General features: G+C 40.0%; 1 protein-coding gene across 2 annotated transcripts in view; it reads left to right on the top strand.

Annotated features, from left to right (window-relative positions):
- The window catches only part of DYM (dymeclin), a 429,499-nt gene that overhangs the window by 34,119 nt on the left and 367,391 nt on the right, over nucleotides 1–27,989 (top strand). For both annotated transcript variants that reach the window (XM_006837482.1, XM_006837483.1), the window contains 3 exons: nucleotides 4,524–4,617; nucleotides 6,883–7,016; nucleotides 24,473–24,545. In XM_006837482.1, coding sequence (XP_006837545.1) covers nucleotides 4,524–4,617; nucleotides 6,883–7,016; nucleotides 24,473–24,545 — 301 coding nt within the window. The remainder of the gene's footprint in view (nucleotides 1–4,523; nucleotides 4,618–6,882; nucleotides 7,017–24,472; nucleotides 24,546–27,989) is intronic.

Raw genomic sequence — 27,989 nt, 5'->3', positions numbered from 1 at the left:
GTTGGGTCACCTCTCTTTGGAATGGGCACAAATACAGATCTCTTCTAATCAGTCGGCCATATAGTTGTCTTCCAAATTTCTTGGCAGAGATGAGTGAGTACCTCCTGAAAGATGGACTTAGTCCCATGTAAAGTGGTTCTTCTAAAATATCTATGTATAGAGAACAAACAAGATGGTGGATTGGGTGGAAGTGCAGTGAAGAGCTCCATCAGCAACAACACAGAATACCAGACCAAGCAGGCTCAGGGGATGGTGCCAGAGCTCTGAACCACATATAAAGGAATATTTAGAAGGTTTAAGGCTTACAGCTAGGGGAATTTGTAACAGAAAAAAGAAATCCATTGCTTTCTAATTCAAGATGCTCAGCTGCTCCCAGTGCTGCCATCTTGGGCGAAACCAAGTTGGGGAAGGATCAGAGCCACAGACGCCTGGCAGAACCATGGAGATAAATATGTGGACGTTCTTTTTTTGGGGTATCTGTTCATTGGTGTGTCGCTGTCTGCACACCTCGATTCTGGTGATTAGAGGGGGTGCCTGAGTGAGTGGATATCCCACCCCCCACCCCTGGAGGGTTCTATATTGCGTGCACACAGATCTCAAAATTTAAAGTGACATTTTCCACTTAAAACCAAATGGCCACAGCTGGCCCTGAACTGTTTATCAGTAGGAAAAAGGGCTGAACAGGGATTGTGGAATAGGACAGACAGATTAAAAAGGAAATAGGCTGAAAATTAAATCCTGAGTTACGTTACAGCGACCAACAGTGACATGTTGAGATTTCTTGTGAAGAAGCATGAACATGGAAGCCCATCTCCTGATCACATCTACCTGGAGGCAATCAGAAAGCATAAAAAAATACCAGAATACACACCCATCTAAGTATTAAGGCCACAGATAACTCCTGAATATACCTAAAAAGCAGGAACAGATGACCATATCAGCATATATCCAGAAACAAGATAAAGTGACTGAGGCAAATGAGTTGGAAGTAGACCTACACTCCATACTGGAAGATGGGCAGGCTTTGGAAATGCCTGAGAAGGAATTTAGAAAAGTGATTATAAAATGTATTGAGACATTGTACAATGGAGTTGAGAGAAATAAGGAGGAAGTCAGGAAAGTGCTACAGGAACAATCAAATATGATAGATGCAGCATTGGATACAATTCAAAACCTCAAAAAGAGATCCAAACGATTAATAATAGAATATCAGAAATTGACAATACAGTGAAAAGGCAAAGTAGTATAACTGAAGTAATAGATGCCAGAACTACTGAGCTAGAAGATAAATCTCTCAACACTACTAAGATGGAAGATCAAACACAAAAGATAAAAAAAAATCTGAAGAAGGCCTAAGATTCATGTTGGACAACATGAAGAAGAATAACTGAAGAATTATTGGCATTCCTGAACAATAAGAGTCAAGACCACAGAGGAGATAGTTGAAGAGCTTCTGGAAGAAAAATTTCCTAACATCCTGAAAAGCAAAAAGATAAGCATTCAAGAAGCTCAACGAATCCCAGGAAGGATAGACCGTATAAGACAATCACCAAGATATGTCATAGTCAAGCTCTCCAAAATCAAAGATAAGGACAGAATCCTGAAAGCAGCTAGGGAAAAGAGAAGTGTAACATACTAAGGCAAGCAAATCAAATTAAGCTTGGATTTCTCAAAGAAACCATGCAGGCAAGAAAAAAAATGGGGAGACATGTATAAAACCCTGAAAGAAAATGCTTGACTGTCTTATGAATATTAGTTTTGTTTGCCTACCATTGTAAAGTAGACACTTGAGTGGGATAGAAAGGAATGTTGGGAAACATCATTAGAGAAAACTTGTAAGCCTGTCTTTAGCCTATAACTGATTGGAATACCTAAAAGGGATTCTACAACTAACCCAGTGAAATAGGCCTCTTACAAAGCCTTTACAGAGTATATAGGTCTTTAGGTGGAATTCTGAGTCCCATCCAGAACCTTATGAGGTGGGACATTCCCACTAAAAAGGACAAGCAGACTGGAATAGCTACAGTGACAGAAGATACATCTTCAAAGAAAGATCATCAGGAAAAACCCAAAACAAAAATGTCAGCATGACTGGCTACTACAAGAATAAGCAAGCTGTTCTCCAGGAAGACATCAAGGAAGCAATCAAGTTCCTTCAGGACAAACTCCCCTCTAAGACTGATACTCAAAGTAAACACATGAACAGGCATGTAAGCTTGCTGGCGACCACATTGGTCTACTGGTGAGTGGAAGAGGGGGAAAGGCAGCAATGAAGAAATGGGCTGAGTTCAACCACAGTCCATTGACTCCCGTTGACCTGGAGATGAGAGAGTGAAGAGGAAGGGCTGGTTGGTCCAAAGTGTGGTGAGACCTGAGAATCCTTGAGCCCATGGACAAGGACATAGCCACAGAGGGCTAGAGCTGAGAATGAAGCATCCAGCTGATATGAAGTGAGGGGAGATGCACAAGAACACCCAAACTTGCAGACAGTACCCATTTGACCTAGCCTTGATGGCTCCATAATCAGAACTTGACTAGAGGAAGATTACAAAAAAATTTTTTTTTCTTGATAAAGGAAACAAGGGTAAATTGCTACAATTTGATGAACCTGACCTATATGCAGAGAGGTAGTTATTCTAAATACCAACAGAGAGGGAAGGAGTCTTCACAGCAAGTATCAATGCTATCTCCTCTGTACACAGGGTCGATATGGATGGGCAACTTAGACATTGGCTACTTAAAATGAGAGGGCACTAAAGACATGAAGTGACTGGCTTACAAACTCTTAGTTTAAGAGTATGAGGGGAAAGAAAGAATCCCCACTGAATAGATTTCATCTTGGCTAGATGGGTCTGGTGAAAAGAGATGGGGATAAGGTTTGTATGATTCAGTAGTGAATAATTGTTATGACTAATTGTGACTGTCACACTTGTAAAGGTAGAAGTTTTGTAACAAAAACAAGGGAGTGGTTAATCTTATAGTCCAGAAACAGAAGACCCTAGAACCATCAAGGGAGAAGCTCACAAGCAGAATGCAGGACCTTATCCACAGAGGCAGTGATGCCAGAGATGGAGGTAGAGATGGGGTCATGGAGAAGGGGAGCAGCTGTGGACTTTAGATTTATGGGAAGGGAGGGATTAAGTAAGAGCTGGTGACCAGGAGACAGACTTGCAGCATGTGCCCTTTGGAGATGTAAATTATTATATATGCCTGAGTGTTTTTTTTTGTTTTTTGTTTTAAAAAGCTAAAGTGGATTGAGAGTAATGCTGTTAAATGATGGTACATGGAGGGGATTATAATCATTGTAATGAAATAAGGTTGATGATTTGTTGAATGCAAAACTGATGATCTATCTGCCCTGTAAACTTTCACTCAATCCACAATAAAAACCTTAAAAAAAAAAAAAAAAATCTATGTATAGACCTGGATTAAAAAATAAAGTGCCTGAGAGCGATTTCCTTCTTAAAATCTTTGACATGGTTTCAAGACATTTAAGTATATGCTTAGAGAAGAAAGCTAAAGCAAATTGTCACCAAACCTCAGCAACAAAATAAGTGCTCATGGCATTCCAGTTTGTTGAGTGTTTACATTTCCAGTTTTCAAAAGGTACTTGGAAAAATAAGCAAATATTCTGAACTTTTGGATCTCACAGTTTGAAAACCATTGGTAAAACAAAAAGGTTAGGCATTTGTCACTACAATATTTCTGGCTTTAGGCTTAAAACCAAGCCTCTCCGCGCTATTTTTCTGTATCAGTAAAATTGAAGATTCTGATCAGGGATTTGAACTGGTTCACAATGGTGAGGTTATTGTCATTGTAAACAAGGGCTGAATATGCACTGCATAACAATCAACTCTGTTGCCTGTGGTAATTTGATCCAAACAGGAAAAAAACAGCTCTCAAAGACGGTACCAGCCATGCTGCTTTGAATGTGTGCTGCTCTCCAGAGATTCGATGTACACTTGATAGAACTACTTTCATTGATCCCAATACCTTGATATAATGGGATTGGTATAGCAGAGGTGTTTTAGAACCAAGAATTTGAGTCAGTAGACAGGATCTTTCCTTGATTAAATGGTGTTTCTTTCATAGGATTGCACTGAGGGTTAAATGAGATTAATGCATGGAAGGAGTCCTGGTGTGGCACCAGACTGCAAAGTCGGAGGTTCAAGCTCACCAGCTGCTCCTCGGAAGCCCTATATAGGAGTGCCATGGGTTAGAACTGACTCAACGGCACTTAACAACAACAGCAATAACCTATTACATCTTGACAATTTCAGATTCTGACATGACTTGTGAGTGCTTTCCCCTACAGATTTCCATGTTGTGAATCACTTTTTGTTGTTGTTGCTCCGAATGAAGATCAAACAGCAGTTTCTCTCATGGCTTATGCCCCTTTTTAGATTTGAAATTGATATGGAGGCTGACCAATAAACAACTTGAATTATGTATTTGGTTTATAAATGTTTTGATAGGCTTGCTTCAATTCCAGTTCTTAGTTTTTCTTTTCTGTTCTCTTCCAGTTGAAAACAATCCTCGAACAGGAAACTTTGCTGCATTAGTTAAGGTCTTCCTTTCCCGAACCAAAGAACTAAAACTATCAGCGGAATGTGAGAAGTAAGTCAACTGATTATTAAGTCATGTCCTCTTTATATTTGGCAATATTAATATTAATTTTATTTGAAATTAGACTGATGGTCTTCTGAAAATTCTGTTAAGGAATTGTTTGCATTATTAAGGGGAAAAGGTAAAATATAGAGATTTTAGTTTCACATGCAGGCCATTGGGTAGGATTTTAAATTCTAGACTCTTTGATTTCAGCATATTAGACAGTTTTTAGAAATATGTTCTTTAAGAAGATTAATTGTGATGCAGTCATTACAAAAGGAGTAATTTTTTCCATTACTACTAGTCACATCTAGTTTAAAGAGTGACTTAGTTTGAGTATTGTTTCATTCCAGTCTGTTATTTTTTTCATTTTAAATTCAGTGGAAGGTTAATCATTTATGCACTCAAGCATTTTTTAAGTAAATAGCAATCTTTTACATGATTATTCACTCCCCTTCTCAACACATTCTGTTGAATCCACCTCAAGTTTTTCTTGTCGGTTCATGGTGATGAATACAAATAGTAAATATTGTACTGTGTTGCTAGTGGGCCACATTTAAATTTTTTGTCATGTCTGGTTGCCCCTTCATGTCCATAGAGGATTGCTTCCAGGATACCTAAATCTGTGGATGCTCATATCCCTTATATAAAATGGCATTGTTATTAGGTGCTGTCAAGTTGATTCAGTCTCATAGCGACTCGATGCACAACCGACCAAAACACTGCTAAGTCTAACCCCTTCCTTACACTCGCTGTTGTGTTTAAGCCTATTGTTGCTATCATCGTGTCAGTCCATCTGATGGGGCTGATCCTCCCCTTTACCCAGCACGATGTCCTTTTCCAGGGACTGGCACCTCCTGATAGCATGTTCAAACTACAAGAGATACAGGCTTGCCATTCTGATGTTTAAGGAGCCTTCTGGCTACACTTCTTCCAAGACAAATTTATTTGTTCTTCTGGCAGTCTGTAGTACTTTCAATATTCTTCTCCAACACCGTAGTTCAAATGCATCCATTCTTCTACAGTCTTCCTTATTCATTGTCCAATTTTCTCATTCATATGAGGTGATTGAAAATACCATTGCTTAGTTAGGTGCACCTTAGTTCTCAAAAGGACACCTTTGCTCTATAACAATTTAAAGAGGTCTTTTGTGCAGATTTGTGTATTACAATGCAATGTTACTACTTGCCTATGACTTTTGTACTTTAAATCATCTCATGATTACTTATAATACATAATGCAATGAGAATAGGACTTGAATTTGACCATCTAATTGCTTTTTCTCCTCCTTCACCCCTGGTATTTCTCATCCATGATTGATTGACTCCACAGATCTAGAACCCATGGATAAGGAGGGCCAATTGTATTTGCACTTATTTTCTTTATGGTTATTGTTGTTGTTAAGTGCCATTGAGTTGATTCCGACCCACAGCAACCCTGTATAGGGTTTCCAAGGAGCAGCTGGTGAGCTTGAACCTCCGACTTTGCAGTTCAAACAGCTTTGCAGTCTGGTGCCACACCAGGACTCCTTCCATGCATTAATCTCATTTAACCCTCAGTGCAGTCCTATGGAAAAATACCATTTGATCAAGGACACATCCTGTCTACTGACTCAAATTCTTGGTTCTAAAACACCTCTGCTATACCGATCCCTTTATATTACGGTATTGGGATCAATGAAAGTAGTTCTCTATCAAGTGTACATCAAATCTCTGGAGAGCAGCACACATTCAAAGCAGCATGGCTGGTACCATCTTTGAGAGCTGTTTTTTTCCTGTTTGGATCAAATTACCACAGGCAACAGAGTTGATTGTTATGCATTGCATATTCAGCCCTTGTTTACAATGGCAATAACCTCACCATTGTGAACCAGTTCAAAAACCAGTTTAAAAACCAGCTTTGCAGTCTGATGCCTTACCCCACAGCACTACATACCAGCACTCCTTCTTTATGGTACCATAGCTCAAAAAACAAACAAACAAAACTCTAAAGTCAAGAACTAAGGGCAATCACACTCACAAACATCAATAAAGTTTTTTTTATTCCATTGGCTCACTATGTAAAGTACACAGTGTGAGATATACAGTAAGCTATAATAGTCACCATGGATCCAATGTAATGTCATGAACAATTAGGAAACTAGTGGCCACCGTTACAATATTACACATTGGGTAGACAGAGTGGTTGGTGGGTCCTGAAGAAAGTGTGCTCAAAATGAACTGGCCATGCTCATGATTCAAACTGATTCGTGTGATTTTGGTGTTTCCTTTCTAGCCATATCTTCATTTGGCAGACACACAATGCTTTGTTTATTATTTGCTGTGTTCTGAAAGTGTTCATCTGTGAGATGACAGAGGAGGAATTGCAAGTTCATTTTACTTATGAAGAAAAATCTCCTGGCACTTATGGTAAGTATTGCTTTTCAACATGATCTGGTTATATATGAGATGTGTAATAGTATTAGAATAAAGTTTGAGGAATAAAAATATAAACTTTTAAATTTCAAATTTATAGAAAAGTTTCGGTATTTGTGTTATGTGCCACTGAGGTTCACCTGTCTTTTTTTTTTTTTTTTTATCTTTTTATTATGAATTGAGTGAATGTTTACAGGACAAGGTCATCAGTTTCACACTTAACAAGTTGTACACTTTGTTTCATCTCAATGATTGCAATCCTTCTCCCCCCGCCCATGCAACAACAGTTCTTATGCTTAATCCAGTGGCTCCTATTTTCAGTCCACCCTCCTTCCGGAGCCGTCTCACCTTTGTTGCCTCTGTGAGTTTGAATGATTGGCTGTCCAGTCATTTATAGTGAGCATACCTTCCTAGTGTTGTTCCTCTGATATACCTAACTACTATTTGGCTGAAAGTTAGACCACGAGGGGTAAATTCCTTTCCAGACCTAAAGGGTGGTAGAGGGCCATGGTTCTCGGTTCCTCCAGTCTCTTTTTGGACCAGCATAGCCACTGTCTTTTTTTTTTTTTTTTAATTAATAATTTTGAATTTTGTTCCACATAGTCTATCACTCTATCCAGGGCCTTCTAATGTGATCCTTTTCAGAGCAATTGGTAGTGGTAGCTGGCCACTATCTAGTTCTTTTGGTCTCAGAGTCATGGAAACTGATGTGTTCCCATGTTCCATTAGACTGCTAGATTAACTGATTTCAAGCATCTTCAATTCTCATTGCTTTTCTTTCTTCCACACATGGAAAGACCAATAGCTGCTCCTTAGATGGCTGCTCATGAGCTTTTAATATCCCAGATGCTATTCACCACAGCAGGATGTAAAAACAGACTGTGTTATGCCAGTTGACTCAGTGTTCCCTGAGACTATGGTCCTGAGTTCCCAGGCTCAGCTACTCATTACATTAAGATGCTTGAGAATGTTCAGGAAGTTTTCAGCATTTTGCCCGCTGTAGGCTACACCATATCCACAGTTGTGTTTGCAGGACAGGTAAATATTCATGTATCAATATCCTCTTTCAAATTCTTGTATATCTGTGGGATAGTAAACATAAATATATATGTATACACATGTATTCCACTGTTCCTCCCATCCTCATTCAGCACGTTGTCTCTGTCCATGTATCTACCCCCAAAATATTGTTGTTCCAAGGTTGTATACTTATCACTACTATTTACCCTCTGAGTTCACCTGTTTTTAATATTTTACCTATTATATTATAATGTGCTCTATCTTGATTACGTGTGTATGTGTATTCCCCTACTTCCCCCATTCAAAATTCTATGTATATAATTTCCCCCCGTGAATTATTCAAGATTCAGTTTCATTATAGGCATTGTGACCCTTTACTCCTAAATACTTCCAATGTCTGTTTTCTATGAATAGAATATTACCTTGTTGTTGTTGTTAAGTAACATCAAGTCAATTCTAATCCATAGAAGCCCTGTATAGAGTTTCTGAGGAGTGGCTAGTAAGCTTGAACCTTGCGGCTCAAACTGAGTTTGTAGTCCAGTGCATTAACCCACAGCCCTATACTACAATATAATATTTTAATCTACTTTTAGTCAATTTAGTAGTTGTATTGACTGTATTTCAGTTTTGTTAATTGACTCATTAGTGTCATTTCTAGAATCTCTCCCCTTCAGTACAGCATGCAGACCAGGAGTAAGTCTTGTATTTAGTTGTCTGGAATATTTCTGTGGTGTTTCTCTTTTATGATATTGAAGTTTCTGAATAATGTCATCCCTTTGTTTTTATTAGATGTTCTTCATTTTGGGTTGTTTATCATTTGTTTCTTCATGATTACTTCCTGTCAGAAATACTACAGAAGTGAGGGTGTCCCTTCTTTGGCTCTTATGAAAAGGGACTCCTTGATCTCAGCACTCGCTCAAGCATCAATTTAGGCAACTGGGAAGTTGTTATATCCCCCTCAAGGAACATATATGAAGGGGCTTTAAGAAGTTCATGGAATTACCAACTCTTCTGACCAAGGACACAATAGAAGGTCCCGGATAGAATGAGAGGGAAAATCTAGAACAAGACTCCGATTCCTAAAAAAGTCCAGACCTGTTTGACAAGTAGAGGTTAGAGGAACCCCACCAATTTAGAATTGAAGCTATTTCCACTGAATAATTGATTGGCTTATAACATGCAAAAAAACCTGTGAGTAATCTGTTCCCTTAAATAATTAACTACAGGGTGCCAAATGGCCAGCAGTTACTGAAAACTACTGATGAAATGGCAAGGAGTGGGGGAAGGGGAGCTGGACCCGTGGAAATGAAGCAAACAGATGGAAATCATGAGAGTGCTGACACACTGTGAAAATGAGAGCCAATGGCAGGGAATAATTTGTATCAAAGTTATTAAAGGGAATCTACTTTTTTTTTCAACATTTTAGTGTGAATTGAATGAAGGTTTACAGAGCAGATCATCAGTTTTACATCCAAGAAATGAGACATATCATTTCCTCTTAGTGATTGCTCTCCCCGCACTGTGGCATCCTCTTTCCCATGTCTTCCCCCATTCCTTGTTCTTTCCCAACCCTTCCCTTTGTCTCTGGGTAAATGCTACCCTTCTGATTTCAAATGACTGACCATTGTATGGTGTGCCTACCTCCTCACCATTGTTGTTGGCCCTCTATCTGTCTGTCTGTCTGTCTACTGCTTGACTGAACATTGAGCCATAGGGGTGAGTTCAGTTCCAGATCTGAAGGGTGACCAAGGCCCAGAGTCTTAGGGTTCCACCAGTCTCTACCTGACCAGTAAGCCTGGTCTTTTATGATTGTGAGTACTGGTCCACAGTCTATCGAGGGACCTTCTAATACCATCCCTTTCAGAGCAGTTGGTAGTGGCATCCAGACACCATCTAGTTCTTCTGGTCTCAGGGTCATGGACTGATGCTCACATGTCCATTGGACTAATTGTGTTACTGGACTGTATGGCACCATTGGGTGGAAAAGAGGAGGCTCCCCCTCCCCGCCACACACACATAGCACACACAAGAAAACAAAACAAAATAAACAAGCAACCAACAATGAAAAGAGAAAATAATAAAGGAAAAAAAAAAAGAAATAAACACAGGCAGAACCACCCCCCCCCAAAAAAAATGTTGTTGTTAAGTGCCATTGAGTTGCTTCCGACCCATAGTGACTCTGTGTAGGGTTTCTGAGGAGCAGCTGGTGGGTTTGAACCACCAACCTTGCAGTTCAAATGGCATTGCAGTCTGGTGCATTAAATCACAGTGTCACACCATGACTCCTATATATATATATATATATAATAATTAAAAAGAGATAATAAGAGGGACAAGAAAATGGAGCTATAAAAGAGAAAAATAAGAGAGAAAATAAAAGAAAAACAAAACCCTTAGAAAAACCAGTGAGAGGGAAGGTGAAAAGAGAAAGAAAGTAGAGAGTAATAAAGATGAAAAGGCAAAAAAAGAAGAGGGGACATCAGAAACAGAAGAAGGAAAAACAAAAGTGCAGAAAGAAAGTATAAAAGTTCAAGGGAATGGAAAGAGATGAAGGAGAAGAAGGAATGCATAAATGAAAACAATGAAACAATGAAAGGAAAAAAAAAAAGAAACCAAATTACAAAAAGAAAAATCCAGTGCAGCTGTTGGCTGCAGATAGGAGAAACTTCTGGGGGCTTCTGCTAGCCAAGGAGCTCATGAGGTGGGTGAGGGAGGGATGTAAGGACCCAGTTCCTGGCTCTAGATAGAGTTCCTGTAGGCTTAGGTGTTGTCTTTGCTCAGGGCACTCAATCAGGAAACAGTTCATGGAGGCCCTTGTTGGAGCTGGTTTCAGTGTCTGTGAGGATCACAGGGCAGCTGGGGGCAGGGTGGCTGATTATGAGGGTTAGACAAATAACTGCTAGACTAATTAATGCTGGTCTGGTGGCTCTGTGGGCTCTGTAGGTCTGGAGCCAAGCTTGCATGTATCCAGGCACCAAATTGGTACAACTGACCCTTTCCTTATACTGATGTGGCTCACCACCCTGAGGCTGTGACCTTGCTGAGGGCAGGGTCTGCACTGTGGGTGGATTAGGGTGGGAATTGACCACACCTCTGGTCACCAGGGGATCGTGGTGAAAAAGAGGAAATGACACCTTTCCTGTTCTCTGTGTGAATCTGCTCTGCCAGTCTGCATTCTGTCTCCAAAGATGCTCAGAAAGTTCAAGATGACTGTGCTGTGTCTGGCTGTCCATTCACCAGTCGTTTCTCAATCACTTTCTGTCCCTGTTCAGCGTCACCTCCTCGAAAACTCTCAGTCTGCTTCTCTAACCTTTCCTCTCCATCCAGGGTTCCAAGATTTTCAGCTGTGTCTTTCATATGGTCTCATGGATCTGTGTTGTAGAGGGTTCGTGTAGTGCATCTATCTAATTTACCATCTTGCTGGAAATACTTTCCACGCACTTTGTGAAGCCCCCTCATACAGCCTAGTTGAAAACTATGACTTTAGAGACTACCTCCTTAGTCCCACTGCTTCTCTGTGCAGGCAACATAACTCCTGAATCTCCTGTGTTCCCTTCTCAGAACATACTTCCCTCCTCAGGCTTTCCTGCCCACCTAGGACTGATCGTGATGACGTGTGTGATTCACAGTAGGTTGTTACTGGTTTTTCACAAGAGACTGGGTGAACTGTAATGTATATGCTTTTAATTGTAACCTGTCTGCTCTGTGGGTTTCATGTCTATATACAATCACACATCCTTTCATAAAGTCAAATGTTGGCAAGGGGAACTAGCACACAATGGATTTCCTGTCTACCCAGGTTCCAGTTATAATGCAGTAAATTTTCAATAACATATATCCACTTGTGAAATATTTCCTAAATTCTAAAATTTAAAAAAATGATGTCATGGGGCGGGGGATAGAAAAGATTCAGTGTAAACATTTTTAAAAATAATTTTTGGATGGCACAGATTTAAAAGTCTGTTGTGTACTGTCAAGTTGGTTTTGACTCAGCTACTCTGTATAGTTTCTTAGAGCGATTGGTGGGTTTGAACTGCTGACCTGTGGTTACCAGTCCAGTGCTTATCCTATGGCATCACCATTGTTACAGTTAATTGCTGTCAAGTTGGTTCTGACTCAGAGACCCTGTATAGGGTTTGCGAGGAGTGGCTGGTGAGATTGCACCACCAATCTTGCAGTTCAAACTGACTTTGCAGTCCACTGCATTAACCCATAGTGCCACAGCAGGACTCCTCAGCAGCACTGTGTGAAGGCCCAACGAAAGTCTAACCAGTTATCACTTAATTACATTAGAGAATTAGGTCACATTTCAAACAGATAAAAAGCTACATATAGTGTACAGTATGGTCCAGTGCAACTTGATAGAGTTACCACAAGAATTTAAATTCTCTCCCATTAAAGCATGTGTATTACAGTTTACCCCGCCCCTTGTTACGTGTCGAGGTTTCCTAGACCTCAATGAGCAACTCAAGGATAACCCTTTCATCCTTTTCTAGTCTCTGTAGGGCGCTTTTAAAGATCAAGAGGCAGGTCTAGAGAAATAGAATAGAAATTTCTGTTACAGTAATACTTTCCTCTGTTCTCATTCATGATGAATTTTCAAATGAAAGACATCTTTTCTTGTCCCACACATCGAAGACAGGAGTTTACAATTGGCCAGTATCTTGACATCTTTTCTATGACTGGTCACACTAATAGCCATTTTACAGACAAACATCTAAAGTATCTCTCTTCCCATGTTTATTAAGTAAAAACGTGTCACTCAGAGACCATGCACATTTTTCAAAAACTGAAGATTGGCCCCAAACTGTCATTATGAATACTTCAGTAGCTAAGGAGAGCAAATTACATTTCCTCTCAGCAGTCTAGTGTATTGAGTCCTGTTGTGGCACTGTGAGTTAATGTGCTGGACTGCAAAGTCTTTTTGAACCATAAGGTCGGTGGTTCAAGCTCACCAGCTGCTCCCTGGAAACCCTATACAGAGTCACTATGGGTCAGAACCAACTCAACAGCACTTAACAACAACAAAAAGTGCTTCGGTGTTCAGGATCTTCCCATTTTCTTTGATAAGTTTATAGACAGAAGGGAATTTGCCAAAATTCATATATTTATACTGTGTGTCAAGTATACACATGAAATGAGCAAAGTCTAGTTTTTGTGTGAATGGGATAGCTTTTGTTTTCTGTCTAATTTATGTGGAAAACCTTACTATTTTCTCTAATAATACTGGATAAATAAAGACTGAGCTTATTTGTCTTAATTTAAGTTTCTTTTTTGAGTGTGCTGAGTTAAAGAATACCAAAATTAAACTTGTTTGAAGTGCTCTAAAGTTTCTTTCCAAACAAATGATGTAGTTGGCCTGTTGTAGGGAAGCTGTCATAATGTGTTCTACTTTTCTTTTAAAGCAGTTACCCCTCATTTCATAGCTAAAATGTGATAACTTCAAATAGTATATTATTATTGAACTAAGCAAACTTTAAATATAACTTCAGCAATTCTATTTGCAGTCATGCAAACCTGGTGTGACACTGTGGGTTAATGCGCCAGACTGCAAAGTCGTTTGGACTGCATGGTTGGCGGTTCAAGCTTACCAGCTGCTCCTGGGAAACCCTGTACAGGGTCACTATGGGTCAGAACTGACTCAATGGCTTTTAACAACAACAACAAATAATTTTTATTTCCTCTTCTTTTGCGGACCCCCTTCCATGGAAAATTATTCATTGTATTGTCTTGTTTTGAGTTAGTTATAAATTGCTACCCCATTAATTTTGAGTGAGAAAGACAGATGTAGGCAGTGAAACTCTTAATAAGTTCTGATATTATTCCAAGAAAATATGTTGTTTTGTGCTGTTGTATGCCAGGAGTTGATTGTGACTCATAGTGACCCTGTAGGACTTAGTCTAACTGCTTCATCGCGTTTCCAAGGTTGTCAATTTTTATGGGAATGGATTGTCAGGCTTTTACTCCTACAGAGCAGCTAGTGGGTTCAAACCACTGACGTTTTGGGTAGCCCCAAGCACTTAACCATTGCTCCACCAGGACCAATAGTATGCCATCTGATAATTTATCAGGCAAAGAATGAGAGACATGCTGTGTTATTTGGGGACCAGGTATATTTCAAGAATACCATCTTTGCCCCAGCACTGCCCCCCCCCCCACACCTCATTTGTACCCAAACTTGAGAAGCATGGTTTTATTGTATATCCTAAGCCACTTGATATAGAGAAAGTGTAAAATCAACCATGGGCCACCTTACCAAGATGGTTGTCCCATCGAAGCAGTCCTCTGTATGGTCTGATGATCAGTGGTCCCAACCATCTAACAGATAAACACCCTTCTTTAACCCAACACTAGCACTGTGAGCGTTTATGCATGTGCTTACATTTAGTTCTTTTTGTTTACAGTTGAGCTTGTTTTGGTCCGCAGCTTAAGTCCAGTGACTGTCCTTTTAAGATAGTCTGTTGTTGGCGTATGTTAATTATTTTTATCTTAATCTTACATGTTCTTATTTTGAGATGTTTACCTCTTTTCACTAGCGTTATATTTTCTACTCATTTCTTTCTTTCTCTGTTTTTTTGTTTTCTATACATTTCTTTTAAAAGTTTATTTCAAAATATAATTGCACAGAAACTGATGAATGGGGGGAAAACACCAGAAGATAGCTCTTGTATATGCAGTAGCTGAAAACATTCATTTATTTCCGGCTGTTTGAAAATTTGAGTCAGTTGTGTGAAAGACTGTTTGTGGGTGGGTAGTATACTGTAGTCCAGGGTGTTTGAAGGTGAAATTTACAGAAGTAGAGGACCATCTGCAAGCAACTGAGCAAGGGCAGCTGTTTGGGTCATATTAGGTATGTTGGGATATTATTACAGCATACAGAATTTTTATACTTTTTTCCACTTTCCTTTAATCCTGCTGTGATTAGATGTGTCTTGCTGGCATTTTTCCATGAAGCACTCTGTATGAGACTACTCTGACTGTTAGGAAGCTCTGAGTTTGCAATCTAAATTTGCGGGGAATTCGTGTTTTCGCATTGGGGTAGCAGATTGCCAGTTAGAGAGGATTTGTGTCATTGTGTGAAGAGAGCTCTTGTATATGACCATTATGATTGTGGATTCAGAGCCCAATACTTTTTGTATTTCTAGAAAAGAGGCTTGAGGCACAAAAGATTCTAGTGAGCAATGACTCTGCAGTTAATTATGGGTCTTTGTCATTGGCTTATAGTTATTCTGTGATAACATTAGATAAGGCACTTACCGCATGAAATACACTTTTTTTATGTTTGTTTAGTAGTGAAAACAGGGATATTTCGGTAGACATTAATTTTCTGCGGAGGCAGCCAGCCAGGTGGTTTGGTTGAAAGAAGCAGTTAGACATTCAGATCCTTTCCCTTCCCTTGTAGTCCTGAGGTTACACCCTTCTGGTTTTAGAGTTGTAGAAATGTACTCTCTGTAGAACCTAAACCAAGAGCCTCCCCCAAATGCACTCCTGGGCACTGAGGACAGAACTGGGAGAGGGAGGAGTTTTGACTGGCTCCTAGAATGCTGACATCAGGACTTTGCCCACCTCATCCCTCTGCTGAAATTAGTGGGTACTTTTCTGGAGAAAATGTACCAAAACAGGGAAGCAACTTCCCAGTAGTGACATGTGGGTGCCCCGCCACAAAATAGTCTGGAACCTTCTAGTGGGAACCACTTGACAAGTTCTGTCAGCCTTTGCCTCACTTAGTAATCATGCCTCTCTGACACAACCTGTTTTCTCTCCATTCTGTCTCTAGCTCTCTCTGGCTTGGAACTTAAAAAAAGAAACTCTTTAGACTTGCATTGAAATTCTGTGGTGTATTCATTTTAGTAAACTCAGTGCAGGGTGATTGTTCACCTCTGAAAGTGCAGTGGGCTTTCAGGTGGTGGAGGGAGCTGTGGCCTCTGGCAGCTGGGTTTCCAAGCTCTTTTCTCTGTTGGAAGCCATCCTGAGATGCTGGAGCCACCTGTAGCTTAAGATGCACACTTGAAATTGTATAGTGAACAGTTGTAAGTTGAGTATTTTTTGTTTTTCTTTATTGTTCTAATATAAAACATGGCCGTTTAATTCCATTAGTTATAGCTTGTTGTTGTTAGGTGCCGCCGAGTCATGTTTCAAATCATTGTGACAGAGTAGAAATGTTCCATAGGGTGTCCTGTAGGTTGCAGTCTTTATAAAAGCAGATCTCCTGGTCTTCCTATCTTGGAGCCAGTGAGTGGGTTTGAACTGCCAGCCTTTTGATTAGCAGGTGAGCATTTAATCATTGTGCTGTTGGACTCCTTTTGTTATAGGTTGGCGTTAAGTGCCTTTGAGTTGTTTCAGACTCATAACGAACCTGTGTAGGGTTTCAGAGGCTTTAAATCTTCACGGGAACAGAATGCATCATGCAAAAAGTAAACCAGTAACCGAGAAATGTTGCTCAGAGTAAAAAGAAAGGATGAATGTATTCAAATAAAGTGTTTACCATTGTAAGAGGTGTAATCTACCTTTGCAGACAAACAAAAATGCTTCTAGGAGCTTCTAAATTATTCTTTGATCATATCATAGGTGGTATAGCTTTATATTTCTCCTTCTTTCTTTGTTTATCTTTATGTTATTAGTGGAATACAATCAATTAAACTTACGAAGAGGCACATTTTATAGTTAAACCTGGTAGACTTAGATTATTCTCTAGGGTAATTAGAAACATTTCCTTCAACCACAGTAAAAGCAGGCAGCCAAAATTATTGCCAATTTTATTGGAATGGCAGAGGACACAGGACTACAAATCTTGTAATACATTGGAATATAGATCAATTTTATGTTTAGAAAAGAATGAGTCCATTTGCTTTTTTTCTTTATAATTAATATATAGAGGCAGTTTTGATTTTGCTAAAAGTTTAAAGCTGATTTTTTAAATTGTAGATTAATTCAGATATTGTCTTCACCATTCAGATTCTCAACACCAGAGATTGTACTCTATTTTCTGAATCTAAATTTGTAGTAAATATAATCTAGCTTCTGTATTTGTCTTCCATTTTTAAGTGAGTCAGTTTTGCTGTGAACTTTTCAGGCACTCCGCTCATTTGCTTTTGAGTACAGCTCTGTTGTTTCTTGATTAATTTTTTTAGTACTTACATTTGGCACAATCTAGTACTGGGCAGCATTGAGAAACTGGCAGCTTGACTTTCTGGATGCGAAGAAAACAACAATTAGCTCACTGTTTTTTTAATATGACTTGCAATAACAGCATGTAACCCGACTTAAATGACCCATATGTTTCTTTTTTCTGGCTGCGGCTTTGTTTTCCATCAGTGCTATTTTTTCCCCTTTGCCTAGCGAGTGCTTTTTTTTTTTTTTAAATTCTCCTTTTCCCTCTCTCCTGCTCTGATGGACGGCATTTGACTAGGGCAGTGTCTTCTTGAAGAAGTGGTCAACTGATAGATATTTCAGCACCTGGTACTAAATGAGATCAGGCAAACAAAAAAAAAGGATTATAGACTGCAACTTCTTCTAGTTGTTCGGAACTTTAGGTGCCATCCTGTCTTTATTTGCTCTTATCTTCAGTGAAGCTCATGGGGACTAGAGAAGGTTTATAGTGGGAGATTGCTGGGAACAGGAGTCGGATTTCAGTGACCTTGTTCTGTGTGACATTCATAATCATTATTTATATTTATTCATTGTTGAAGATCATTTGTGGATTGTATTTTTTAGTCAAGAACTTCCAGAATGTGTTGATGAATGTATACTATACCATCTAAATGTATTGATACTCCTGGGAATTGTATTTAGGGTGTTCAATGACACATGGCTTGATTGACCAGGTTTTTTTTTTTTTTTTTGGGGGGGGGGCTAATTTTGTAAATAGCCTTTTATAATCATTTAAATCATTTATAAACTGTCTCCTTTGCTGTGAAACCTGAATGCCTGGCTACCATTACTGAGCATTTCGATCAAAGATCCTATAGAAGCATCTTGATTAACAGGGACAAAATGCTGAACAGAATTTCAAAATCTCATGGTACCCAGACTTTTTAAAATTGTGAAGGCTGGATGAATCCCCAGGACTACTGTCTTAAGATAACCAAAAATATCCCTTGAATTCTTCTTAAAACCAAACAGTAGTTAGTATAGCTGAAGCAGGAAAAATGGTCTTCCTTGAGCATTTTACTCTTTTAAGGTCTACCTTTGGGGGATAAAATTGACAATAGCAGCTCTCCTGGTGTGGCACTATAGGTTAATGTGCCAGATTGCAAAGTCGGTTTGAACAGCATGGTTGGTGCTTCAGGCTCACCAGCCGCACCTCGGAAACCCTATACAGGGTTGCTGTGGGTCGGAACCGACTCAGCACTTAACAACAACAAAAAAGTATAGATAGGAACCTTAGTGGGTAGTGAGAAAGCTTAAAATAGGAGGATGATAGAGAGTGTTTGCAAAACTCAAATGTAATGAGCTTCACTGAGTTGCATGTGGAGAAGCGAACTGGTGTAGGTATTTACCGTATATATTCTCAACAGCAAGGAGCAACTCCACGGCACACCACCACACCATCACCATTCTCAACAATAATGAAAAAAAAAAGAAATTATATAAACTTTGTTTTTCCTTCCTGAGAACCTAGAGTCAGATTTGGGTTCAAATTTGGGCTCTTTCGCTTACTGTGTGACCTTGGGGTGGTAAATTAACCTCTCTGAGCCTACCTCTTAAAAGTTAGCCTCAGGATTTTTGTGAGATAGCATGTCAGGAGTGCTCAGCACAATGCCTGTCAGGATAAAGCACTCAGTAAATATTATCTCACAGATGTGGAGACTAGAACTATATAAATGAAAAGAGCAATTTAAAACTCTTTAAAAGGTAAACAGTTTGGATTGTAAAACTTCACAATATAGTCAACACACAGAATCTCACCAAAGCTGTTTGCTCAAAGAACCTCAGTTTATTTTGTTAATGACCTACACATTTCAAAGACTTTTGAGAAAAGATTCTATTTCCTTTAAGAAGTACATGCACATGTTACTGTAACTTTTGGTAGGTGAGTTTATATGTATTTGTTTTTATTGGAACTAAGGAAGATATTTGGCTTCTTATGAAAGCTGAGGTGACATCAAGGCTGCTTGAAATATAATGCAACATGAGTAGTTTGCTTAGCCTCAAACCTGGTAGGCTATCAAATCTTGTCACTCGTCACTTAATATGCAATTGTTAGCCAAGAAATATGACTATGACTTAAAAAATTTACTGATGAAGATCAAAGAGTACAGCCTTTGGTATGGATTACATCTCAATGTAAAGAAAACAAAAAACCTCACCACTGAACCAGTAAACAACATTCTTATCAATGGAGAAAAGATTGAAGTTGTCAAGGACTTCATTCTTCTTGGATCAACTATCAACACTCATGGAAGCAGCAGTCAAGAAATCAAACCACGTATTGCATTAGGCAAATCTGCGGCACAAGACCTTTTGAAAGTGTTGAAGAGCAAAGATGTGAGCTTGAGCACTAAGGTGCGCCTGGCCCAAGCCATGGTATTTTCAATAACCTCATATGCATGTGAAAGCTGGACAGTGAATAAAGAAGACCGTAGAAGTATTGATGCGTTTGAGTTATGGTGTTGAGGAGAATATTGAAAGTGCCATGGACTACCAAAAGAACCAATAGATCTGTTTTGGAAGAAGTGCAGCCAGAGTGCTCCTTGGAGGCCAGGATAGCCAAACTTTACCTCTCATACTTAGGACATATTGTTAGGAGGGACCAGTCACTGGAGAAGGGTGTTATGTTTGGTAAGGTGGAGGGTCAGAAAAAAAGAGGAAGACCCCCAATGAGATGGATTGGCCAAATGGCAGCATTGATGGACTCAAGCATGACAACAGTAGTGAGGTTGGCCCAGGATCGGGCAATGTTTCGTTTTGCTGTGCATAAGTTTGCTTATGAGTTGGTACCCACGCGATGGCACCTAACAACAACAACAACAACATTCTGCAGGAATGTTCTTCCTAGTAAATGGAAGTCTTCAGTGATTTCAACAGGAAATTGCTTATTCTTGTCCTGTGTTTTGACCGTGGCATGTTATGTTTTACTTGTATTAAATGTATTTATCATCATCATCATCATTATACTGAATTGGTAATACACTTGTGAATGTCTGTGATTGACCCAGCTATAAACAGGTGACATCATGATTTAGATTGCACTTGGAATACCAAGTAGAAACCTTGTCACCATTTCAAGAATTCAGAATTAGATGTGTTTGCACATCTAGAAGGGCAACATCCTGTTGGGTACCTACCATCTGTGAGTACTGAGGACTTGTTCCCTTACTTTCTATAATACACCAATTGTGCTGGCAGCTTGACTGATCCGATTCAAGGTATGGTATTAAACTGGTGAATTAATGTACTCTGAAATGTTTTTAAGGGAATCAGTAAGTGATTTTAAAATTGGGTCTTAGTCTGGGTCATTACATTAGGGTGCACCAACAAGTGAAATTTCAGTTTAGCAGGCATGTATTGAGTATATGTGCTGTGTTGGTAAATCAAGTTGGTGTGATTGACTTTTAGTACGCTTGGGTTAGATGGGACAGCCTTGGCAATGGGAGAGATTTTAGTTAGAATCTTGTTTACCTACTCCTCATCATGTCACCTGAGAGACACGTGTTACATATTTCCTTACTCTACTTTCTTCACTGGATGAGTCAAGTGCACAGCGTCTTGGAGTGGTACTTCGTGTCGTTATTGAACTTGATTCTCGCAGTGTGTTGATTAGCATTGACTGGTGTGTTCAGCATGATTTAATATTCTCTTCATATTTGTATACTCACCTTCAGAGAGCTGCTGTGTCAGTTCTGTTTGTGGCAAGCAGGAAGGGTTTTCTTCCGAGTTCCTGAATGATAAGTGGTATTATGGTCATGAGAGGCGAATTGCTGAACATTTTTTGAGACTCCAAGGGCTTTGGTGCTTTGGGAATCACTGCTGGATTGATACTTAGACACCTGGGTTCAGCTCAGCAAACATGGATTGAATGTTTGCTATTTGTCAAGTTCTTTGTCAGTCACTGCTCTCAGGAAGTATACAGTCCAGTCCAGTAAGGACCTGCTGACAGACAGAAAATTATAGAATAATGCAACCAATATATGCAACGAAAGACATGGGCACTGGGTGTTGATGCTTTATGAGTTTTATTCAGAGTGAGCAAGAGAGTAGGGTCTGTAAGCGAAATAAAGACTGAAGGATGAAGCCCAGCATGAGGATGGTTTTTGTTGTTGTTAAGTGCCGTGGAGTTGGTTCTGACCCATAGCGACCCTGTACAGGGTTTCCGAGGCTGTAAATCTTTACGGGAGTAGAAAGCCTCATCTTTCTCCCGTGCAACAGCTGGTAGTTTCAAACTGCTGACCTTGCGGTTCGCAGCTCGATTCGTAACCACTACGCAACCAGAGCTCCTTGAGGATGGTCTTTATAAGAAATCAAATTACTGCAAAATAGTCTAGGGAGAGGGAGTGTCATTGTAAAATGGTGTGTAAAATGGTGTGTAGCAGGTAGCTTGGTATTGCTGGACTCTATAATTTGTAAAGCGAATCATTGTGGGAGATGAAGGAATGTAGGACTTAAAAAAGTCTTGTGTGATGCACTCTGGAGCTTGAAATGACTGTCTTTTTAACTTTTTATATGAATTGGGTGATAGTTTACAGAATAGGTCATCAGTGTTCAGTTTTACATTCAACAATTCATACACATTTTGTCTCTTCTCATTGATTACAATCCTCTCAATATAATACCGCTTACCTCATTCCCCCCAGTTTTTCCTATTTCGATTCCTCCTTCTTTCCTAACCATTTGAACATTGTCTTCGGATAAATGCTGCCCTTTTGATTTCAAATGGCTGATTATTCTAAGGTGTTTATACCTCCCTAGTGTGATTGGTCCCCACTTATAGACCTACCTGCCATTTGGCTGAAAATTGAGCCATGGGCGTGAGTCCATTTTCAGACCTGAAGGGTGACTAAAAGGACTTAATGTCAGGATTTCTGCCAGTCTCTGTCTGACCAGTGAGCCTGGTCTTCTATTATTTTGAGTTTTGTTTCACAGTTTCCTTCCCCATATCTAGGCCCTTCTAATCCTCTTTCAGAGCAGTTGGTAGTGGTAGTTGAGCACCATTGAGGCCTTCTGGTCTCAGGGTTTGGAGACTGATCATCAATGTGGTCCTGTAGCCCTTTGGATTAATTATTTGCACAAGCCTTTGATTTTCATCACTTTTATTTGCTTGAAATTATTTTGAATTCATAGTAATGGGCTTACAGCAATTGAAAAGTTTGAAGCCAGGAGAATAGGAGGCCTGGTGGCACAGTGGGTTAAGTTTTGGACTGCCAACCAAAAGGTTGGTGGTTGGAATCCACCCACCACTTAGTGAGAGAAAGATGAAGCAATGTGCTTCTGTGAAGATTTAGAGTCTCAGAAACCAGTGGAGTAGGTCCACTCTGTCCTTTAGGGTCACTGTGAGCTGGAATTGACTCGAAGGCAGTGGGGTTTTTGTTGTTGGTTTTTAAACAGTAAGAGTGAAAGGATGAAGTATAGTTAGCTCCCTCTGATAGTAACCTGGAGTTCAGACATGTTAAGTGCCGCTGAATGGGTTCAGACCCATAGCAACCTTGTATTGGGTTTCCAAGGAGCATGTGGTGAGTTTGAACCACTGACCTTACTGTTCAAATCGAGTTTGCAGTTCAGCACATTAACCCACAGTGCCACAGCAGGAGTAAAGACTACACAGAAGTAAAATTGGAGGTAGGAATACTACTTAAGAAAGTTTGTAGGGTTTGAATTGAGTTTTGATTTAACAGAATTTGTTTAACTGAGCCAAGGCAGTGAGCTCATTAATTCATAAGAAAGTACGACAGAATATGAAGAAAAGAAAAAATATTTCCTCAAATATCCAAGAAGTGGACCATGCAGTGAGAGGATCTAGAAATGGAATGGTTGTAGAAGGAAGAGCAAGAGAGAGGAGGCTGGTGTTGGATTTGTATTACTGATGTCATCAACTAAGGGGGGGGCGGGGAGAAGAACACTGTGGATTTGAAGTGTTGGGGGAGAGGACTTTAGTTTTGAACCTGCTGAGTTTGAAGTGCTGCTAATGTTTCTAATGGGGCTTGCCATTAGGCAATTGTATATAAAAAACATGAGCTTCAGTCAAGAGGAAAATTAGGAATCAGCAGCATGTAAGTTGTGTCTGACCATGGAAAGCAAGGAGACGAGAACAAAGTCACCAAGGTGAAAGATAAGCTGAGGGAACAGACTGTAGGAAAGAATCGAAAAAGGAGTCTGATTAGGAATAAGATGTTGTACAAACTAATGAATTTTCTGAATCGCTGTTGTCGGTAGTATCAATAAGTCAGAAGTCCCAGAATATATCCATTGGATTTAAAAATCAAAATGTCACTTGTTCTTGTTAAGTGCCGTTGAGCCGGTTCCGACCCATAGCCATCCTGTATGGATAGGGTTGCAGGTTGCAGTGGAGCACATTAACTCACAGTGCCACACCAGGACTCTGGGACAGACGAGCATTTCTATTGGAATTGTACTTTATCACTTGTTATGGCACTGGGAAAAGCCATTTTATCTCTGACTCCTTCTAAATCAGAGGTTGGTTTCAACAAACAGTTTCCAATCTGTAATCTGTGGAACACTAGGGGTGCTTCTCATCAAGAAGATCAAGGGTAAGATCAGATATTTAGAAGGGGAGCGAGCCAAAATCTCTCTGCTCCTGCTTCAAACAGCATGTTGAGTAGCTTGATTTTTTTTTTTTTTTTTTTAAATCAATTTGACTTTGGGTTAAGATTTTATTTGTAGAAGCAGAGCAGTAGAAGCAATTTGAAAACTTCTGGCTAAGAGGAGCCATAAGATACCTTCAGGCTTTAAAAGCCATGTACTAACTGAATTTCCCATACTAGATGAAGATTATAGTAGATACTAACCTACTTGTGATTGGGATTGTATTCAGAGGTTAACATGAGTGAGTTTATGTAATTATAGCTCTACCTAGTCTCTCGAAGTCCCAGCGAGGCAGTATGAGGACTAAGGTGCACCTGACTCAAGCCGTGGTATTTTCATTCGTTCATATACATGTGGGACGTAACATCAATAACAACATATACATGTGAAAGTTGACAATGAATAAGGAGGACCCTTAAAGAATCTATGGGAGTCCTGGTGTGGTACTGTGGGTTAATGTGGTGCACTGCAAAGTTGATTTGAACCACAAGGTCAGTAGTTCAAGTTCACCAGCTGCTGCTTGGAAACCCTATACAGAGTTGCTGTGAGTTGGAACCAACTTGACAGCACTTAACAATAACAAGAGTTCTCCCTGGGAATGAAGATCTAACTTCTAAACAACTCTGTTCTATTTTATACTTTGTTAAAATCTTTTTGTGTGTCTTAACCAGGTTCTGACTCAGAAGACCTTTTGGAAGAATTGGTCTGCTGTTTGATGCAGTTAATCACCGATATTCCACTCTTGTAAGTTTCGGCTAAGCCAGGATTTATTTGATCTTTTTTTGTATATTGAATAATGATAATTGTCTACATGTTGAAGTATCAGTGGGTCCTGTATTATACTTTTATTTGTACTTTTATGGACTATGTTGTTGTTGTTGTGTGCTGTCAAAGTTGTTTCTGATTCATAGAGACACTGTATAGAGTTTCCAAGAAGCGATTGGTGAGCTTGAACCACCGACCTTGTGGTTCAAACTGACCTTGTGGTCCGGTGTTGTATCCCACAGCTCCACACCAGGACTATACATCCAAGGAAATCTTATTTGTGTGCTTTCTAAAATAGTTGCCTACCATCATCATCAAAGCAAGAATTTTATGTTGGTAAGGGGAAAATAACCAAATTCTTCAGCAACATTAAGCATAGAATGGCTAACAGCTCCTGCTAAGCAGGTTTAAGGCAAAGATTATTTGGAAGTTGAAAGTCAATTGCTCTGATACTTTGAAGCAGATCCCCTCTGTGACACAGCTGGTTGTCCCACCCAATACTTGTTCTCTCCATTTCCTTTGCCAGCCTGCCTTGAAGTCGTGGATGATTGGTGAGATGTGGGGGGTAATCTTTGAATGAGACTTCTGGGTACAACTCTTTAAGGGGAACTGACTCAGCTAGAAGGTACACTGTTTTGCTCTTGACACACCTCTTATCTGCTGTCTGGAATGTGGATGAGGTCTTTAAGGGGAACTGACTCAGCTAGAAGGTACACTGTTTTGCTCTTGACACACCTCTTATCTGCTGTCTGGAATGTAGATGAGGTCTTTGAGTTTCCTGGCCATTTTGGTACCATGAGACTCCCAGAGGCCTCTACTTTGACATCACTGAGTTGCTGAATCAAAGTCATCAAATGCCAGTCCCTCTTTCTCCTGGATTTTTCACGTGAGAAAAATATATACTAATTTGTTAAAGTTACTATAACTGGCTTTCTATTACTACAACTCTGATGTGGTGCTGTGGGTTAATGTGTTGGACTTCAAGATCAGTTTGAACTGCAAAGTTGGCGGTTCAAGCTTACTAGCCACTCCTCAGAAACCCTAAACAGGGTTGTTATGAGCAGAAGCAACTCGACGACACTTAACAACAACAGCAATTACAATAACTCTGTTACTTTTCAAGTAGTGATCATCAGTCTTTTTTGTTGTTGTTCATTATTTTCCCCCTGACATACCTTTCTAGACATTTCTCCCCTAATAGTCCCTTTTCCCAATGAACTGACCTCTTGGAGAGCCAGAAATCATTGTAATATTAGTGGGTTTTTTTGCTTTTTTTGTCCTCTAAAGAACCAATTTTCAAGGAATTATTTTTGAATGAAGAAATAGATTTTAAAGTGTGCCATCACAGAATTTCAACCTACATGTGGATATGATTGGGAATGTGCCGTTTGCCTGCAGCCCAGTAAGGAAAGAGGAGTATTTGTGAGAAAAATGTGCTCCTGGCCCTTACTGTGTATGAATGAAGTACCCATAATTTCCAGGTAGATTTAGAAGTGAGAACCACCAAGCCTGCTTGTAACCACTGGGACTGGAAGGTAGGACTGAGACAACTGAGGAATCACCTGAGAGGGAAGACACAGAGAAACGTTTCCTATGCAAGTTGAAGGCTGTGACAGACACGGCTATTGGCAAACTAAATAGCCTTTCCCCCTTCTCTTTCTAATAGAACCGAAGTATTGTTTGGGGTGGCATTGTATGCTCAGCAAGAGTTTTGGTGGCTCAGTGGGTTAAGCTTGGCCATTCAAATCCACCAGCCTCTCTACAGGAGAAAGATGAGATAGTCCACCTCTGTTCAGATTTACAGCCCGGATACCTTAGGGAGCAGCAGTTCGACGCTGTCCTACATGGGTGCTATGGGTAGGAACTAACTCGACGCCAGTGGGTTTTGTTTGTGGTTGGTGTGCCCAGCTTAATTTTCAGATACCCTGGCAACTAGTTTGGGCCAGTGAGATTTAAGCATAAGTCAGGAACTTTCAGGGCATGTAGTCTTCAGCCTTTTGCTTATGATCTTTCTCTTGTCATCCTTTCTGGATTATGGCGGCAGTGCATCTTGACATTGCGACAGTGAGCACCTCATAGACTAGCATGCCAGGAGCCTTCAGTATCCCAGAGACATGGATGACATGATGGAATTCTTCTGGAAAAAGGCCCCTGCCTCCTTTCAGCATCTGTGGGCCCAGCATTCCTTGGAGTTGTCCATGTGTCTTGGCATTAGTCTTCCTCTGGATCTAGGAGCCTCACAGTGCAGGAGACACCAGGTCCAAAGGAAATGCTCCGTTCCTAGCCCTGGATCATTTATCTCTATAGATTTCTTCTTATGTGAGAACAAACACCGGTTTTATCTATCCATCCTGATATGTCAGATTTCTGCTACATATGGCCAAATGCAATTCTTATTACTATAACACTATATACTGTAAACATGGAAATTCATTGTCAGGAAAGGTAGAAGTCTCAACCAGTCAGAGAATGTCACACATTAAGGTGGCAACCATTTAAAATTAAGTTTCTTCTTCATTCTTTCAGTTTTTTCTTTCTGAGAGTACACTCAAACACCAACATTTTCCTTATATTCTTCCCTTTGTTATATGTAAGTTAGTGTGGATTAGCTATTTTCCTTATATTCTTCCCTTTGTTATATGTAAGTTAGTGTGGATTAACTATTTTGACTTTGAGATGGTGGTGTTAGTTGTCTAGTGCTGCTGTGTGGGTTAATTTGCCAGACTGCAAAGCTGTTTGAACTGCAAGGTTGGCGGTTCAAGCTCACTAGTTGCTCCTTGGAAACCCTACATTGGGTCGCTATGGGTTGGAACTGACTCGACGGCACTTCATAACAACAACAGTGCTACTGTAATAGAAATGCCACGAGGGGATGACTTTAATAACCAGAAGTTTTATTGTTTCACAGTTGAGGAGATTACAAGTCCAAATTCAGAGCACTGCCTCTGGAGAAAGGTCCTTGTTTCCTCTCGGCATCTGTAGGCCTAGCAGCCTACAGAGATGTCCATGTGTTTCGGCACTAATGTTGTCCTGAATCCAGGAGCTACACAGGGCAGGACCCTCCCCTCCCCCACAGGTCCAAAGGACACACTCCACTCCTATTCTGGTGATAACAGGTCCCTCTGATCTCAGCTCACTTCTCTCCTTTTATATCTCAAAAGAGATTCATTCAAGATACAACCTAAACCTGTAGTTTGCCTCTGACCTCATTAACATCATAGAAGTGAGGATTGGCCCCACAGGATAATTCCATCAGACCAGAGCTTACCACATCAAATCATATAATGAGGTTGATTGGATTATGTGAGTTCTCATTATGAGGATAACCACAGCTCAACTGCTAAATCGTTGAGAATCCTGGCCCAGTCAAGTTGACACACAACTGTACTGATCACAGATGTCAACTTGAGATGTCCACTTAGG

The sequence above is a fragment of the Chrysochloris asiatica genome, unplaced genomic scaffold, assembly GCF_000296735.1.
Source record: "Chrysochloris asiatica unplaced genomic scaffold, ChrAsi1.0 scaffold00021, whole genome shotgun sequence".
NCBI lineage: Eukaryota > Metazoa > Chordata > Mammalia > Afrosoricida > Chrysochloridae > Chrysochloris > Chrysochloris asiatica.
This window is presented reverse-complemented; position numbering and strand designations above follow the sequence as displayed.